Below are 17,493 nucleotides of genomic sequence, written 5' to 3'. Positions count from 1 at the left end.
ACGAGTATATTGTATAATACTGTATATTATATGTATTATATATACATATATAATTTTAATAATATTTTATATGATGTTAATGATATATAATTAAATATTGGAGAGCATTAAGGGCTATGAAGAGAAAAATAAGCAGAGTCACAGTATAGCGAATGCTTGTAGGTGTTATTTGGAGGAATGGTTACAGAAAGCTTCTTCTAATGGGTAATTGGACCCCAGATTTGAATGGAGAAGCCATGAAAATAGCAGGGGAGGAGCATTGCAGATGGAGGAACAGCACAAGGACCACACTTCAAGGACACATGCTTGACTTGCTGGAGGCTGAGCAAGGAGGCTGGGGAAGTATAAGAAACCATGAGAATGGGAAGAAATGGGTCAGTGAAACAGTCAGAGGCAATATCATGTAAGATCTGATTGGCCATAAAAATAGATTTAAATTCCATTTTTAAATGTGATGGGGACAGAACCAGGACAGGGAGTTCTGCCGGAAGTTCCTGCAGAGGGAGCATAGAGGCCAAGCCATTGCTCCTGGGAGCCAGCATGACCACTGGCAGGAGCGAGAGGGCTGACCCACTTGCTCCCATCAATTTCTGAAGCAGGGTGACTGTGTTTGACAGACGGATAGCCAGGCTATCCACCACTTGAGCTCCAAAGTCCAGAGGAACAGAGAGTTAGGTCCAGAGACATGGACACATCGCCAGAGACATGGTGCATTGTTTTGTTTTCTCTTTTTCTCTTTATGCTGAGCCGACCATGTATGGGGAGATCTTGTCCCCTAACTATCCTCAGGCATACCCCAATGAGATAGAGAAATCTTGGGACATAGAAGTTCCTGAAGGGTATGGAATTCACCTCTACTTCACTCATCTGGACATAGAACTGTCAGAGGACTGCGCATATGACTCAGTGCAGATAATGTCAGGGGGCACTGAAGAAGGGAAACTCTGTGGAAAGAGGACCAGCAAGAATCCCAACTCCCCAATTGTGGAGGAGTTCCAAATCCCATACAATAAACTCCAGGTGACCTTTAAGTCAGACTTCTCCAACGAGGAACGATTTACTGGGTTTGCTGCATATTATGTTGCCACAGATGTAAATGAGTGCACAGATTTTGCAGATGTCCCTTGTAGCCACTTCTGCAACAACTTCATTGGTGGTTACTTCTGTTCCTGTCCTCCAGAATACTTTCTCCATGATGATATGAGGAATTGTGGAGTCAACTGCAGCGGGGATGTGTTTACTACATTGACTGGGGAGATTGCAAGTCCCAATTATCCCAATCCATATCCAGAGAACTCAAGGTGTGAATATCAGATCCAGCTGGAAGAAGGGTTCCAAGTGGTGGTCACTATGCAGAGAGAAGATTTTGATGTGGAACCAGCTGACTCAAAGGGGAACTGCCATGACAGTTTAGTTTTTGTTGCAAGAAACCAACAATTTGGTCCTTACTGTGGTAATGGATTCCCTGGGCCCCTGACTATTGAAACCAAGAGTAACACTCTTGATATCATCTTTCAAACTGATCTAACAGGGCAAAAAAAAAGGCTAGAAATTTCATTACCATGGAGATCCAAACCCCTGTCCAAAAGAAGTCTCTGCCAATTCTTTTTGGGAGCCTGAAAAGGCAAAATATGTGTTTAAAGATATGGTGAAGATAACCTGTAAAGAAGGGTTCGAAGTTGTAGAGGGAAGTGTTGGCTCAACATCTTTCTATTCGACTTGTCAAAGCAATGGAAAGTGGAGTAATTCCAAACTGAAATGTCAACCTGTGGACTGTGGCATTCCTGAACCCATTTGGAATGGTAAAGTTGAAGATGCAGAAAATACTTCATATGGTTCTGTCATTCGCTACACTTGTGAGGAGCCATATTACTACATGGAACATGAAGATGGAGGGGAGTATCGCTGTGCTGTTAACGGGAGCTGGGTGAATGAAGTGCTGGGCACTGAGTTGCCCAAATGTATTCCAGTTTGTGGAGTCCCCAGTGAGCCCTTTACAACGCAACAGAGGATATTTGGAGGATCCCGTGCAGATATCAAAAATTTCCCCTGGCAAGTCTTCTTTAAGCACCCGTGGGCTGGCGGGGCTCTCATTGATGAGTACTGGGTACTGACGGCTGCCCACGTTGTGGAGGAAAATCCAGACCCAGCTGTGTATGTCGGATCCACAACTGTGAGAACCTCAGGTTTGGATAGCACCCAGATGCTTACCGCTGAACGTGTGATTATTCATCCGCGTTGGCAATCAGTGGATGACTCCAGTTCACGAACGAATTTTGACAATGACATCGCGCTGGTGCAGCTGAGGGACCCTGTGAAAATGGGACCAAATGTCTCCCCCATCTGCCTGCCAGGCACCTCCTCAGAATACAACCTCTTGCCAGGAAACCTGGGAATGATCTCAGGCTGGGGTCGAACTGAGAAAAGAGATCATGTTCTCTATCTCAGAGGGGCAAAGTTACCTGTAGCTCCCTTAGAAAAGTGCCGAGAAGTGAAAGGGGGAAATTCCAAAATGAATGCAGCTGCGTATGTTTTCACTAACAACATGATCTGTGCTGGAGGAGAGAAGGGTGTTGACAGCTGTCAAGGGGACAGTGGTGGGGCTTTTGCTGTACAGGACCCCAGTGAAGATACCCCCAAATTCTATGTAGCTGGCCTGGTGTCCTGGGGACCCAAGTGTGGGACCTATGGAATCTACACAAAGGTTAAGAACTATCTTGACTGGATAAAGAAAATCATGCAGGAAAATAAGCCCACTTCTAAGGACTAATCCATTCATATACTACTGGCTTCTCCAATAGGTATGATCAACCCATTGCTTTCAGTTCATCACAATATTATCATTATTTCACCATAACTGAGAGAAGACAAGGTAGTATCATTGAGCTAGAACTTGATTGTCAAGGTACCTGGCTGGCTGTAGAGTTTGATCATAGAACTGTGTTGGTTATCCCCCTGTGGTCTGAGTACCTGTTATAGATCCAACATGAAGGAGTAAGCCTGTCTTGCACTCTTCAGCAGGAATATCTTAATTTTTTTGGTTCTTCTTTACCAGTTTGAATTTGCATTTGCTTTATCATTCTCAGTACCCATTATCTACTTACAATAAAGCATGCTTATAATCCAAAAAATAAATAAATAAATAAATAAATAAATAAATGTGATGGGAAGCCATGTTAAAGTGGAGAGCAGGAATCAACAATATTTAATTTACATTTTAAGGGGATCACTCTGGGTGCTGTGAGAGGAATCGACCAGAGGAAGAGTGACGCCAGAGGCAAGGGCAGGGATTCTAGTTAGGAGGCTGTGGCTCATACTTGTGCAAGACCATAGTGGCTTGGACTGAAGTTGTTGCTCTGGGAATGAAAAATGGTCAGCTCTTGGACATATTTTGAAAGTTTTGCTATGGTTTGAATGTAGAGTATGAGAGTACAAGAGGCACAAACATGGATTTAAATTTTGTCTTAAATGAGTAGATAACATGTCATTACTGAGCTAGAAAAGCAAGTATGGGGGATAATATAAAGAATTCTACTTTAGGGCTGAGGTTGCGGCTCAACGGTAGAGCGCTCACCTAGCATGTGAGAGGCACTGGGTTCGATCCTCAGCACCACATATAAACAAATAAAACAAAAGTATTGTGTCCATCTACAACTAAAAATATTTTTTTTAAAATTTAAAAAGAATTCTACTTTAAACATGTTAAATTTGAGACCCTAGTTAGGCTGTTATGGGCAATTCCACATACAAATCTGCATTTCAGGAAATGAAGTGGGTTTTAAATTCATCATTCATCAACAAAATGGTGAGGCCATGAGGCCCTAAGGCTTTAGTTAGAGAAGAGAAGCAGTTTTAAGACCCTGGGACATTTTCCCCAGGGGAAATAGGGTGATCCAGGAAAGCAGAGTAAGAAAAGAGCAGGAAAAAAACCCAGGAGAGTGTGTCATGCCAGAAGCCACATGAAAATAAAAGAGAAATCCACTGGCTTAACCAATGTTTCTGGAGTCTGGATAAGTTGAGGATTGTTAGACGGTCATTGGATTTGGAGGTTGTCGGTGACCTTGAAAAAATGGGTTCAGTGGAGCATTGGGGGTGAAATTATGAGAAAGTGGAGGCAAGGAAGTGAAATTCAGCAGTGTAGATGAGTCTTCTGAGTGTGGCTATAAAGGAAGGCAGAAAAATGGGACAGGAGCTGGAGAGAGACTTGTGGCCAAGACAGGACTTTTTAGAGATGAAGATAATATATGTTTGTATGGTGATGAGCTTGATCCAGGAGAGAAGAGGAAATCAGTGATGCTGAAGAGCTAGGAGGTCACAGGGCTCAGTGGCACAGGCCTGTAAGCCCAGTGGCTCAGGAGGTTGAGGCAGAAGGATAGCTAGTTCAAAGCCTGCCTTAGCAAAAGTGAGGCACTAAGCAATTCTGTGAGGCCCTGTTTCTAAATAAAAATATGAAATAGGGCTGGGGATGTGGTTTAAGTGGTTGAGTGGCCCTGAGTTCAATCCCTGGTATACTCCCCCCACCAAAAAAAAAAAAAAAAAGGAGAGCAAGGAGGTGATTACAGGCATAATGGAAGGAAGGGATAGTACTGGCTGTATCTTTACCAATAGAAGGATGAGGGACCCGTGGGTTCTGATGCAAAAGTATCAGTAAATGTTGGTAAAAGAATAAGGACAGTCTCTTCTCATTTGACTCTTTTATCTCAGTGAAATAAGATACAAGGCCATTAATAGAGAGTGAGGAGGTGAGAGAGGTTTTGGCATCCTAAGAGGAGAGCAGAAGGTAGAACTGTAACTGGGATGGCCAACCCATGCTGGGGCCAACTTCAGGTCATGGTCATAAATTGATGGTGTCATGCTTGTATATTTTTCTCCAGCCAAAATCGCTTGCTTAAGTAGAAGCTCAGGCTATGCACAGAATATGATATAATATTGGAATTTTAACTGTCAATGAATAACACACATTTTACCCCCTTGTACTCAGAATCAATTAAGAAATTGAAGCCCCCCAAAAGCAATCTTTATTATTATAAAATGGTCAGGATGTAGCTTCTGATATTCAGCCAATTCTTCACTCCAGACTCTTTCTGATGCTGGCAGGTACCTTCCTTCATGCAGAACAGGCCTGCCTTGCTCATCAGAAAACTCATTTTATCTCCAGAGGGGAGGAGATACTGAAGGTGGGGAGAAAGGCTGAAAGTCAGGAGAGTTCAGGGTTCTCAACCCTGGCTGCTCATTGGAATTGCCTGGAAATCATTAAAAGAAACTGATGATTAGGTACACTGCCAGGGATTCTGATTTAACTGGTTTGGGGTGCCATCTGGGCATCTGGATTTTTTTAAAGTCCCCCGTAGGTAATTCTAATGTGAGGCCAGGGTTTTCTCCTAATAATAAACATGGTTGGAATTTTCCAGATAAATATGACACAGGCAGAAAGGGGCAAATGCTTTTCCAAAAGTCATTACATTGAGGCACCATGGAATTTAAAGAGACAAGTGAGGATATAAGAGAATTGATGGAATAGCAAAAGAACGTAGGGTCAAGGGATTGGTGGATGTTTTGGAAGCTTTCCAGAATTGTTGGAGTTGGGCTATAGAGAAAGGGCATTAGTAGGACAGGAAATTAATATTAGAGAATCAAATGATTGAATTGAAATTCTGAGATGTTAAAATGGCAAATTCTAAGGTATGATGTTATCTTAGTCCATTTCCGGTTGTTATAATCAAATACCACAGACCAGGAAACTTATAAATAATAAAGGTTTAGAGTCATGCATGCTGATGCACTCCTATAATCCCCAAAACTCCAAAGATTGAGGCAGGATGATTGCAAGTTCAAGACCAGGCTTAGTAACTTAGCAAGACCTTGCTCAGTGGTAAAACACCCCTGGGTTCACTCCCCAGTACCAAAAAAAAAAAAAAAATTATTCACTTCATGGTTTCGCAAGTCCAAGATACCACATCTCACAAGAGCTATTTTTGCTAGAGGTGACTCTACAGAGTTCCAAATTGGTGTAAGGCATCACATGGCAAGACAGAAGATCCCAGCTCAGATTTCTCCTCTTCTTATAAAGCCACAAACCCACTGGATTAGGACCCCACTCTTACAGCCTCGTATAACCTTAACTATCTCCAAAGTTCACACCTCCAAATACCAGGGTTGAATTGTTTTTACCCTTCTAAGACCTGACATTGGGGATCAAATTTCAACATGTGGAGGACATTCAAACCATCGCAAGTGTAGAATGAGATCACTAAAGAGAAAGAAGGTCATAGGCAAGAGAGAGTGATACAGTGGATAAATCATCAATGTGAATATTAAAATCACCAATAGTAATGACAGGACCCAGGATGGCTTCAGCATCTGGAGTCCAGAGAAGCAAGGTGAGCAAGTCTGAGATTCACAGCACCCTTGAGGTTCACCAGCATCCTGGTTAGGCGGTCTGTATTGGTACAGCTTTCTGTGCCCTTTAACAGACAACCAATTCCTTCAACCATAGATCTGAGAGAGAGAGAGAGGAAGAGAAAGCCAAACGAGATGAACCAAAATGTCATGTTTAGGTATAAAGAAAAAGCTTACAACTGTTTTCCAAATATGCCTGTATTTGCAATTTCCTTTGGTAAAAGTGAAGGAAAGACCAATATAATATTTATAGGTCTTGGGCATAAATCTTAAGAAAGTTTGTTTTTCTCCCTCTTCCTTCTCCCATTTAGTGGATGGACAAACATGGAGCATGCCTTGCATGGTCTCCCTTTGAGCTCGAGCAGACCAGTTTGGTGGGTTCTATTCTTACTCTTTTACCATTGATGCAAAACTATGCTGGAGTCAATCACTTTTCATTTGTTTATTTTGCTAATTCCTCATCTCAGGCCATGCCCCCCTTCTTCCAACTTTCCCTTCCCTTTTGCAATCTTACAATTTGCTATGCAGCAATAATTTTCCTTTACACTGCTCCTGCCAATTGCAGTGCCAGATGGCTTTGGTTCTGAGCCTCCTCACCCAGCCCCCCTTGAGAACAGCTGCCATTGTCATTGCTGTGAACACGTCGTGGCTTTGAACCCATAGCGCGGGGACCCAAACTTGATGCTCAGCATCGGGAGGGGCTGGCACTAATGCAAGGAACCATGAAAACCGCACACACTTTTTCTTGCTGCTGTTCAGCAAAAACCCTTAGAAAAGGCTCTTTAGCATTTTTTCAATCATCTGTGTATCAAAATCTCATTGTGGAGTTTAATTCCTTTATCACCTGACTCAGCTTCCTAGCCATGAAGCTCTCTTTTGTGCCTTAAACTCAATTAGAATCCCATATTTCCTATCCTGAAAACAGATGTGAAAACACAACTGGGGGGGGGGGGGTGGAGGAGTTGGGTGTGTGTGTACACGTGTGTGCACACATGTATGCACATGTGTACACTTGCCTGTGTGTTGGTGTGTATGCATTTGTGAACCCATCTCTTTAGAAATCTAGCACATTCTCTTATCCACATCCAAATATTTGTGTTTGAAATTGATCACTCAACAAGAAAAAGAGTTTGGTGGTTTTCTGGACAATCTTTCCCTTAAGTCAGCTTCTGAGGAAAGAGAAAGGAATAGAAATTCATGTTCGTTTTTTATCATGAGATGTACTATGTTCACCAACATTAAAATTCTTCTACTGTGACACAACTTTAAAAAAAAAATCATAATTTTGAGTCCTCTGAAATGGCAGGTTGGTGGTGGGCCTAAAGACCCAAACAAAAAACCCTGAATCGAATTCTGTGTGGACAAATATGCATTTCAAAGACACGGCCCATGTAGTCAGTGGGTTAGGGTTTTTGTGTTGTTTTCTTTTTCTTTCTCTTTTGGGGCTGGGGGAGGGCGAGGGGCTCCCTTTCATGTTAATCTAATTGTGCACAACCCAGGCACATTTTGCCATGTAGGGAGACTTTCTTTTTAGTGTCCCTTCCCTACCACACACCCTGGCCTCTTTCATTTCTCCCCTTCTGAGGTCAGAGTGCTGCCCGGGCCCGTACATTTCGGGGAGATTCCCAGAATGGTGATGTATTCTGCGTTGCTGCCGAGGAATTTACTATCCCCTCACTTGGCAGCAAATGAAAGTGGATATTAATTTCTCAGAGTGGCCGGTGGAAACAGGGTAGAGAGGCCGCAAGAAGGATGCTCACCTAAATCTGTAGCACACAGCAGGTGGCCAGTTTCAAAAGAGAGACAGCCAAGAGACTGAAAGGAAAGAAAAGATTCTCCTGAGTTGACTTCTCTGCATTTTGCATGGTTAGGTTTTGGAGAGAGATACGAGAGGTTTGGGCCCTGAACTGGAGTTAAATTATGCAGCTGCGGAGATGCCAGGTCCTCTAGAATAGGATGCTTCGTTTAGATTTTCCACAATGCTATTGAAGTGCTTATTTTCCTCCTGAAGAGACACAAACAGATGCAAACTTCTGTAAACACTTTAGAAATGAATTCAGTGAGTTTGGCCTCTCAGCAGTGCTCAATAGCTGACAGAAAAATGTCTAATTAGTGCAAGTGGAAATAATAGAGCCACTTGGATTCCTTCCATCCTCCTCCAAGTCTACTTTTCCAAGGAACTCAAAGGCCCTTTTGTCTGGCAGGTCACCCTCTCTCAGGCTTTTGTGCTCTGATCTATTAAGAGTAGAAGGGGGAAAAATAGATTAGGCAATGTTCTGTGCTCAAATATATGGCGTGTCCGTGCAGGGTGCAGAAGAGTGTGTTTGCAGCCTCAGTTTACAGGTGCCTGGGGAGGGATTCCTGCGTTGGCAACAGCCAAAAGCAGCGTACACGTGCGTGTGGAGAGGGCTGGTTCCCTTTGAAGAGCAGCTTCCCTCCACCAAGTGCCATGGAGCGTGCTCAGTTTCCCTTTTTCTTTCTCAGTGTCCAGGAACCCCAGTCCTCAGAGTTGGTGAAGGGAAAAAAAAGAGATTAAAAGAAGTTAGAGGTCCCCCCATTTTCTGAGATAAGTCTTATGGATGTGACCTGCATTATCATTTCTGTTTTGCTCAATTGAAAATTCCACTGAAATTTTTTTTGGGGAAGCCTGGCTTTGCCTATGGATATTTTTGTCATACAGGAAAGAGGGAATGAGTGACTGATTTCTTTTTTCTATTTTTTTTCCCATCATACTCCATGTCATTTATTAAGCATTCAATCTTTCAAACTCTGTACTGAGCACTGGACCCAAATAGCCTCTAATCTTGAAACAGCACCACAAATAAATATTATCCACATTTCACAGATGATGTCATGCAGACTAGAGACATCAAGTGACCTGGCATGGGAAGAAATTAGTGAAGCTGGGAAACGAACCCAGGTATCTCTGGTGTTATCTCAGATCTTATATATGTTTTTAATCTCTGGAAGTTTTATATCTTCCATATCTATACTTCATGTACATAATTTGTATTCTACCTCATAGAACATGTACAATAAAGTTCTAACTGTTATTTGGGGTCACTTTATATAGATTATTTATCTGTGCAATATGAGCTTCTTTCCTGATTGTGTTGGGGACTTTTGTTTGTTTGTTGTACCAGAGATTGAACCCAGGGCACTTAACAACTGAGCCACATCCCAGACCTTTTTTAATATTTATCTAGAGACAGAGTCTCACTGAATTGCTTCGTGCCTCACTGAAGCTGTCTTTGAACTTGTGATCCTCCAGCCTCAGCTCCCCGAGCCCAGCTTGATGGGTAATTTTTTACTCCATGACAGATATTGTAGATTTTGTCTTATTGTGTAACAGATATTTGTGTGTCTTTGAATATCCTTGAGTTTGTTCTGGGACTCAGTCAAGTTAGGAAATAATTTGATCCCTTTGAAACTTGCTTCTAAACTTACCGAGTTGGATAAATCTTACTCTGAGGCCAATTTTGAGTCACTACTGAGGCAGTTCCTTTCTTAGCACTTGAATGATGAGATTTTCTGTTGTGGCCTGTGGAAACACAAGCTCCCAGAGGCCTGAGGACTGCTTCCCCTGGACCTTTCAGATCATTCTTTTCCCAGTCTTGTGTGTCTCTTCATGCATGAGCTCACCTGTATTTGGCTAAAGACTCAGCCGGGGGACCCTCTGCAGAGCTCTGAACTTCTTGATTTGTGCAGCTCTTTTCCTCTGATACTCTGCTGTGTGAACTCCACCTTGGCCTCTCCATTGGTGAACTCCACCTTGGTCTCTCCATTTTCTCACTTTAGGGAGACCACCTCACAGAGGGTACCCTAGACTAACAGTGCTTCCTTTTAACTCCATGGGAGGAGAGACCACCTGGAGGAATCCCCCACTAATCACCAAATCATCATTTGCTCTCATGGCACTAACTTTTTAAAACTATGTTTTTAATACCTTTAATTAATTTATTTATTTTTATGTGGTGCTGAGGATGAAACCCAGTGCCTCACATGTGCTAGGCAAGCGCCCTACCACTGAGCTACAGCCCCAGCACATGACTAACTTTTACTAGAGAATTTTAGAGCATTGAAATGAAGGCCTTCTCCTGGGAAATTTTCTTTCCTTTCTCTTAGCTTTAAATACATAACAAAAACATCTTTTCATTGGAAGTTATTTATCTATTTCTTCTTTTTCTATCTTTCTTAGAATTTTCCTATCATAGTGAAGGATATGGGGTCCCCAAAGCTACTGTTTAAACTCAGTAGTGAATTCAACCCAAAAACCCACTATGTCACAATTAAGCACTGCTCCAAATTACATTGGTCAACCACAGAGGAGAAGCAGAAGATGAAGCAAATCTCGAGAGACTTGTATTCCTTAAGTTTGGGCAAAGATGTGGAAGAAATGGAACTGTTGGTGGGATTGTAAAATGGTGCAACCTTTTTGGAGAACATTATGGCGGTCCTCCAAAAATGAAAAATAAAGCTCACATGAGCCAGAAATCCCACTTCTGGGTATATATCCAAAAGAACGGAAAGAATTTCAAAGAGATATTTGCACATCTATATTTGTGGCAGCATATTCACAAGAGCTGATGGACAGATCTATAGATGAATGGATATACCAACTGTAGTATATACATACAATAGACTATTAGTCACCTTAAAAAGGGGGGAAATTCTGTCACCTCATACAGTATGGATGAACCCTGAAGGCCTCATGCTATATGAAGTAACCCAGTCACAAACAGACCAGTGCAGTATGATTCCAATTATATGAGGTATTTACAGTAATTAAATGCATAAAAACAGGAAGTAGAATGGTGGTTGTCAGGATTTGGGGGTACAGGAGCTGTTTACTAGAAATAGAATTTCAAATTTGCAAGATGAAAAAATCCAGGAGATCTCCATCACAGCAATATAAATATGTTTAATACCACTGAGATGTACACTTTAAAATGATTAAGACAATAAATTTTATGTTTTTACCACAGTAATGTATATATTTACTTATATATACATGCATACATAATGAAAGAGAGAAACTTGAATTCTTGCCTGGCTCTGACCCTTTTAATTTTGTATCTTTGAGAAGCCAGTTAGCCTCTCAGTCTGTTTCCTTTTCTTATTTAGACTTTAGAGTTACAGTAGGAATCAAACAAGCTCACGTTTATGAACATTTTTCATAAATTCGATGGTGCTACAAAGATGGAAACCATTATAATGAGGCAAGAGTCACTTCTGGAGAATAGCCTGCCTTGGAACATCTCATCCCAGTGGTAACTGCATCTACCCTCAGGTGGAAGTGAGGCCCCAGTGAGAAGGAGAGCAGGTCAAGCACCAAAGTGCAACATCAAAGAGAAGGCCCTCATTGGCTCACTGAGTGCCATCCAAGGTACACAGCCATGAGCAGGTCAAGAGGAATGGAGTTGCTCTTTTTAAGCAACAGTATAAGAGGGGCTGGCAGTAGAAGAAACTTCAAGTTCTATGGATAGTAAGCCTAAGTTGTTTACATCAAGTTCTATAGATAGTTTGCCTGAGTTGCAAACCAAATAAATATATTTATGTAGTGCCCCATAGGTAGGACTCTTACTCAGAGACTGGCCTTCTTAGATAGAGCTGGGAACATGTACTACCATCAATTTGCTTTTCCACTTTTGAGTTCACATTTTATGAATGTCAAATGACTGATATTCATCATGAAACTGTATTTTCAGATTAATGATTTATTTGACAAAACTCAATAGAAGTTTGAAGTATTTTAATTTTAGTTAGGCTATGTTTGGCTGGAAGGAAGAGAAGCTCAATCAAGTATATTCAAAAAAGAGGTGTACCTTATCATGAAAGTAAATTCAGGACAGTACAGGAGACACAAGACTCCAAGAATGCACCCAGGAAAGGTGGAGTTGGCTGTGGAGCCATTATTTTTGGATTTTCCTTCATATTGCCCATAAATGTGGCTCAGACACACTCCACTTTCTATTTCTTTCTATCTTGCAATAACAAGCAAATTATTTCTACATCTGTTAGTCAATTTTTTGTTGTTGAAACCAAAATACCCAAAAATAACAACTGAGAGAAGGAAAAACTTATCTGGATTTACAATTTCAGTGGCTCCATTCATGGTCAGTCAGATCCATTGAACATAGCAAAAGAGCATGGTGGAGGAAAGCTGCTCAGCTCATGATAGTCAAGAAGCAGAGAGTGAGAGGAGCTGAGAACAAAATATATGATCCCATAGACTCACCCCAACCCACCTCCTCCGGCCATGTCCCACCTGCCTGTAGTTACCACCCAGTAATCCATTCGAATTATTTATCCAATAAATGGATTAATCCATTGTTTAAGGTAGTCTCTCATGACCTAATCATTTCGTCTCCTGCATTAACACAGAAGCTTTGAGGGATACCTCATACCCAAACCATAACCAATGTTAGGGTCTGTAAACAAGTCAAGATGGTGCCTGGCAAAATGCCAGAGGGAGTGGCTTGTAAAGTAACGCCATCGAGCCATTAAGTTGGAGATTCCTTATTGGTTGACTGCTGTATCTAGTTTATGTTAATTAAGATAAGCTGTGTGGAATGTATGTATACCCCTCCGGTCCTACAATAAATGGCACCCACTCGTGCTGTATCAATCTACATAAATTGCTCGTCACCCCCCCCCCCCGTTATTTTGCTGCAGCTGGACTGCGGCAAACCACGTCTTAGTTCAGATTGATAGGTTCCTTTTTTTCAAGCCAAGCCACAGAGTCATGGAGCCAGGTTTGAGAAGGCAAGGGGTAAAGAGAAGGTGTCAAGCCAAGTGGCAAAATACATGGCTGTTTCAAAGACAGGGGCTGTGGGTTACTGTGTACCTTAGAAAGGCAAGGGTCTTGGGAGGGGTCCAATGAAAAAGCTCTTTATTTCCCTATTCTGAGCAGATTGGGAAATAAAACAGATAGGTAGACAAGAGATCAAATATTATCTCTAACTCTGATAACAAGTAAGTTGAATGATGAACCTTCATATTAGAACATAGCTGATCCCAGAAGTATGCAGACTTCCTTCCACATACAATCACAGTAATTTCTGAGCCAAACAGAACATCTCATATAAGATGGCTTTCTAGATAAAACTTAGAGAGACTGGGTTGTAGCTCAGTGGTAGATCACTTGCCTTGCATGCTTAAGGCATTGGGTTCGAAACTAGGCACCACATAAAAATAAATAAAGATATTGTATTCATCTACAACTAAAAATATACATATATAAAAACTTAGAAAAGAGCAGAAAATAATCCCTGTTTTATTAACATAGTGTTCCCAAGAGGAAAAGGGAGGAGTGAAGCCATGCATGCATGCCCAGCTTATTCTTCTCAGTAGTCACTCCTCCTCCTGTGTGGTGGAGTGAGTAGTAGAGAGGCCAGGGGTGCTACAGTAATCCAGCCCCCTTTACATGGAAGGGAGCATCAAGAGGAGAGAAGGGATATCCTCCTTAACAATTGGCATCTCCAGCACAATAAGAACATGTATTGGCCTAGAACCACAAGATAGATTCAATACCTAATAAACACATTGAAGGTTTAAAAGTCTAAACAAGTTAAGACATTATCTCTTTGAAACAAGAAGGCTTATTGTACTGGTTATCAGTAGGCGTTACTTGATTAATGAAAATGCCCACAAAGATAAATGTCATATTCTACATGCAGGATATGGATCATTAGGTAGAAAAGCATAAACTAGAAATCAAATTATATGAACAAATACCATAGGTAGAATACAGAATGGGCCAGATGTGAAAGTTGAGGCCAGTTTTACTTAGAGATATGCTGGTTGTTTTAGTCAGCTTTCTAACACTGTAATGAAATACCCAAGAAAACTAACTTATGAAGAAAAAAATATATTTTGGATAACAGTTTTGGAGGTTCCAGTCTAAGATTGAGCAGGCCCATTGCTTTGGGCCTCTGGTGGGCATGTTAGATGGCAAAGGTACGGAGCTCATGGTGAAACACAACAGTTCACCTCATGACTGGAAAGCAAAAGGAGGAAGACGAGGTTGGGATCTACAATTCCCTTCAAGAGCATTTCCCCCAATTACCTGAGAATCTCCCACAAAGTGTCACCTCCTAAAAGTCCCCCACCTCCCAATGGTACCACTCTGGGACCAAGCCTTGAACACATAGCCTTTTAGATCATTCAGCCTCCAAACAAGAGCATGAATGTTACATTAAAACTCTAAAAGAACTGTTCCCAATATATTTCAAGAAGAAGAGACTACTCTCTCTAAATGAGAATGAATGCATTCTTTCTTATTTTGATAAGAGAAATATTCCAAGATGTCCTAAATTTAATTACGAGGGCTAGGGGACAGTAGGGAAGAGAGATGGAGGAGGTTGATCAGTCAACAGCTACAGGCTGAAAAGAACAAAAGACCATGTTGTATTCCTGAATGTACATTAAAACCTTAATCAAATCGCATCACAACCCCCTAGGTGCTACAGTGGCTTACTTACAACCCCAACCAATCCAGAAGAAGCAGCTGCTTCTCCTTATGGACAGCATTCCTATCCTGGAACTTTCCCCACTTTGCTTTGTCCCATCCCTCTCATCTATAACCAGCGGGGGCTCAATGGAAACAGATCGTGTCTTTCCACCTCAAATTTTCATTATAAAAAATAGTCTTTGCTCTGGTCCAACAAACATTTTCCAACAGCTGCCTAGACTTGCTGCTAGAAGTGAGAGGAGCTTGTCCCAGACCAGGTCCTCTTAAGCATCTATAATGGCTCATTAAACCCTTCTATTTCAGAGATTCCCTCCTTCTCAAGAGTTTGTGTATAACACTTACAGTTTCTTTAAATTAAGCCATGCTTAGACCAACAACTGCATTATTGACTGCACTCACTGTATTTACTAACATCACTTAGTATCCGATAATTGATATCTAACTCCTGCAGCTTTCCTAATGCAAAGTGGGCACAGCAAGGCTTGTGAGCATGGTAGATCTGAACCTGGCCCTCCTGCTTGCACCTACATCCTGTCCTGTGACCTTGGGCATGTTTCTTAACCTCTCTGAGTCTCTCCAAATGGAGGTAATAACAGAACTTGCCTCGGGATTGCTGTGAGAACTGAGGGAATTAATGAATATAAAACACTAAAACTAGTGGGTACACTGTGCTGTGTACCTAGTTTTGCCAGACAAGTTGAGTACTTGTGATTACAGGTGAAGAAATCAGGGACTAGTACAGAAGTGCTGTAGTAGGAAAATGCTTGCAGGGCAGAGTAGACTTCATCTATGGACAAACATGCTTAGAAAACACTCAGTTTGGCTTAGTTTAGCAGATGAAGGAAATCGTATTGGGGGACAGGCTCATTTATGCAGTTAGTTGTGTGCCCATTGAATCAAAGGCCTTGAGTACAACACACGGACAGATGATGTTTGTCCACAGAAGTTTGCCTCATTTATTCTTATTTCTTATTCACTTATACTTTCATTTCATGCCTATTTTCTTCCTTTTCTTATTGTGTTTATTAACTATATATAATATGATAATATAAATCAAATTAGAATTGTCACCCAAAGTTCTGTGTTTCTTCTGAATCAAAGTGTATGCAATAAATGAAGCAGGGTGTTATGAACTAAGTGGAAAGTTCTCCCAGATGTAATGATGACTGAAAGAAGAAAATGCAGAGCAACATGTTGCGTGTGATCTCATTTATGAGAGAGAGACAGAGAGGAAGAAAGGGAAAGAGAAAGCCAGGCCAAAAAAAAAAAAAAAAAGACTCAATTAGTGTCTAAGAATACATCAAAGGGTGCAAGAAATTCTGGAAGAATCTCTCACAAATCCTTATGGGGAAAGTGGGAACAAGATCAGGGGAAGGATGGGATAAGGTTCAGGGAAACTATGGGCTACATTTTGTTGTTGTTTGTTTGTTTTTAATTGTAGATGGACATATATCTTTATTTTATTTATTTATTTTTTACATGGTGCTGAGGATCCAACCCAGGACCTCACACGTGCCAGGCCAGTGCTCCACCACTGAGCCACAATCTCTATTTTTAATTTTTACCCTAGATATATACCTATTGTTTGAATTCTTAACAACAAGAAATACGCATTTAGCACTTGGAACAGTTTGAGAAATATAGTGAGGGAAATGGAATGAACAAAATATATTCTTTCAAATGAATTAATATTTTCCTTATTTTTTCTTCTGTGATTTAGTTATCGCATACAATGTACTCCTAGATATCAGTTTGATGGTTATTGTTTGAATGAAAATGTCCCAGAGGTCAAGTCTGGGGCTAAGCCTGCCATCTTTGTCCGCGGGCTGCTGTGCCATCGGGTGCATAGGGTTCCCTGGCTGTTCCCGCAGGCGTCCTTGCGAGCCTCCATCGTCGCTCAGGACTGTGCCGCCGCGGCCGCTCTGGTCTTCCTGATGGACCGCTTCCTGTACGGACTGGACGTCTCCGGGAAGCTCCTGCAGGTGGCCAAAGGTCTCCACAAGTTGCAACCAGGGACGCCAATCGCCCCGCAGGTGGTTATCCGTCAAGCCCGGATCTCGGTCAACTCAGGTGGGTTCTCTCCCGCGGACCCGGCTGCTCGTCCGTCCGGGCGTCGCCTGGTACTTACTCAGCTGCACTTCGCTGCGACTCTCGGCCAGCCCCGCGCGCAGCCCGCGGGCATCGGCCCTGCGTGCCACCTCTCCGCGCCGCCCCGCTCCGCGCCTGCCCTTCCACCCGCCTCTTTGCCAGCACAAAAGCCCTGGCATAAAGGGTTTCAGAGCCAAAAGCAGTAGAGAAAATTGTGAAAGGGTGTGGAAAATACTAATTGGAGCTTTTGTCTTCTAACAAATCTGTCCTGCTGCTTTCAAACAGGGGTATCTGAATCGCTATACTTCGGACCAAGAGCCTTTAAAAAGCAGATTAGAATTCTACTATTTTCTCTTAGCGCTCCTGTCTCCTTTCTGTAGGGCCACTTGACTAAGCTGACAATGGACCTGACAAACCCACTGAAGCAATTTGAGGGGTTTTTTTCATCATTCAGAACACCGGTACAGTACCTGATTAGGTCTGAAAGTATCTTTTTTCCCCCCTGTCACTTTGAATGAAATGAAAAAATGAGG

At 41.9% G+C, this 17,493-nt stretch overlaps 2 protein-coding genes across 2 annotated transcripts in view; both read left to right on the top strand.

Annotated features, from left to right (window-relative positions):
* The window catches only part of ALPK1 (alpha kinase 1), a 132,457-nt gene that overhangs the window by 91,087 nt on the left and 23,877 nt on the right, over positions 1-17,493 (top strand). The window contains exon 5 of the mRNA XM_081303400.1: positions 16,744-16,942. Coding sequence (XP_081159526.1) covers positions 16,744-16,942 — 199 coding nt within the window. The remainder of the gene's footprint in view (positions 1-16,743; positions 16,943-17,493) is intronic.
* On the top strand, positions 564-3,125 carry LOC308654223 (complement C1s subcomponent-like). The gene is given in 3 exon segments (XM_081303401.1): positions 564-737; positions 740-1,548; positions 1,550-3,125. Coding segments are annotated over 3 exon segments (2,082 nt in total). The 5' UTR covers positions 564-685; the 3' UTR covers positions 2,771-3,125.

Source organism: Spermophilus citellus (genome assembly GCF_964194105.1).
Source record: "Spermophilus citellus genome assembly, chromosome: 8".
In the NCBI taxonomy this organism is placed as follows: domain Eukaryota; kingdom Metazoa; phylum Chordata; class Mammalia; order Rodentia; family Sciuridae; genus Spermophilus; species Spermophilus citellus.
Note: the sequence above shows the minus strand (reverse complement) of the source record. Positions and strands in the feature narration are given on the sequence as shown.